The sequence below is a fragment of the Wasmannia auropunctata genome, unplaced genomic scaffold, assembly GCF_000956235.1.
Source record: "Wasmannia auropunctata unplaced genomic scaffold, wasmannia.A_1.0 LD334548.1, whole genome shotgun sequence".
NCBI lineage: Eukaryota > Metazoa > Arthropoda > Insecta > Hymenoptera > Formicidae > Wasmannia > Wasmannia auropunctata.
In genome coordinates, this window is record NW_012028342.1 from 6,811 (window position 1) to 8,407 (window position 1,597).

A 1,597-nucleotide genomic window follows, 5' to 3' on the forward strand; every position below is an offset into this window, starting at 1 on the left:
ACTTGCGTTGTCTTCCCTGCGACGGAATTGAATAATTAAACAAAAGAGAAGTCACTAAAAAAAATTGTGCTTAGCCTAATATTATCATAACGTTCTCCCAAAAATTAACGAAATCTGATATCTTTCACTGCTGTTAATTATAATAATCTTACTTACCACTTCCCGTCTCTCCCATAATTATGACTATTGGATTCTCATTTATTGTCTCAACTATAACTTGTTCTTCCGCGACAACGGGCAATTTCAATCTTGCTGCTCGTATCTCAGGTTTTCTATTTACAGGTACAAAAACAGCAGGCGAACTTTGGGGGCAACGTTTCGTTGTTGTACTTCCTCCACTGATTTTTTAGATTCCTAAGGTTTAACTGAAATTGTTTCTTTTTCTACATCTTTCGCGATGCGTTTCTCTTACTTTCGTGATACGTTTATCTTTCTTTTCATTTATCACAACATTAGAAGCAGGAACCTGTGCTTCACTTTCCTCCTCTTCGTTACTATCATCTTCATCGCTACTATGGCTGGACTGAAAATAGATATTATTCGATTACTTCTACAATAATTTTACCAATTTTCATTGTGGTTTGTATTGTGGTTGTTACTTCAAACTTACTTCAAATCCAACTATATTTGGATCAAGCTTAGCCTCGTCTTGCTTTACATTGTTCAGAACGGCTAATCTTTTCTGCTTGCTCATTTTGATAGAGTTTACAGTTGTCTTTGTCAAATGGCCTTCCTCTTCATCATCTGCTTTGCGTTTTAACTTTTCAACAGGGATCTCAATCTCTCGAAAATGGCGCTTGTTCTGCAAGGACTTTAACTCACGTATACTTATATAAAAAAAATCCTAATAGAATGATATCCTGAATGAATGACTTATTTTCACACTAGAGACATATATTTATTGTTTATAATATGCAGAAATAGAAATCAACTATATGGAGAATAAGGTATTGATCATATATATCTTTTCCCTATTAATAAAAATTTACAAGTTCTACAAATTGTAAACAAACATCATTTTAACCTCAAGATTTATTCTATTAGGATTTTTTAATGTATCCTAACGCAAGGCTGAACAAATATTATCGAATCTACACCAAAGACATCGTAAGGGCGACATGTATTATAAGCCAACTGCACATTGGATTATCTCTTAGATTTTTATAAAGTAGGTATAATATACCTAATGACATTAACATAATAAACGTATAGTTGATAATGCTGATCAAAGAGGGAACCATCAATAGCTGCACAACATTATACATTGTAAATAATATTTTAATGGTCTGGTAATAGTTGAAATATAGCTCACAAACTGAAGATTGAGAGTCTAGTAAAATACTGTAATTGTATTTACGTAGCAACCATATAATATTGTCATAAAAAATTGTTTTAACAATTAAATCTGTTTTTTTTTCAATTGTTTTCATAATATGTTTGTAAAGCATTATGCATTTACCATTCCTGAATCATCCTGTCTAAAATTTGTGTAGTATTTTGACGCCATCTATAAGCTGTCAACCTTCAGAAAGAGAACTACGAAGCCAAAAATCCAATATGGCGTCAGTCATATATAATATATATATATATATATATA

The 1,597-nt window shown here is 31.7% G+C and overlaps 1 protein-coding gene across 2 annotated transcripts; it reads right to left on the reverse strand.

The window, feature by feature from the left end:
• On the reverse strand, positions 1 to 1,537 carry LOC105458298. 2 transcript variants are annotated; one of them, XR_975523.1, is made up of 5 exons: positions 1,460 to 1,537; positions 611 to 802; positions 413 to 523; positions 157 to 354; positions 1 to 16 (listed from the first exon to the last, which is right to left on the reverse strand). XR_975523.1 is itself a non-coding variant. In XM_011703497.1 (4 exons), the coding sequence occupies exons 1-4, from the start codon at positions 1,505 to 1,507 to the stop codon at positions 277 to 279; spliced, it is 429 nt and encodes a 142-aa protein (XP_011701799.1). In that variant the 5' UTR covers positions 1,508 to 1,537; the 3' UTR covers positions 8 to 276. The 2 variants fall into 2 exon arrangements, 1 of the variants encoding a protein (XP_011701799.1); XM_011703497.1 differs by having other exon boundaries at positions 8 to 354.
• Positions 1,538 to 1,597: the final 60 nt, after the last annotated feature.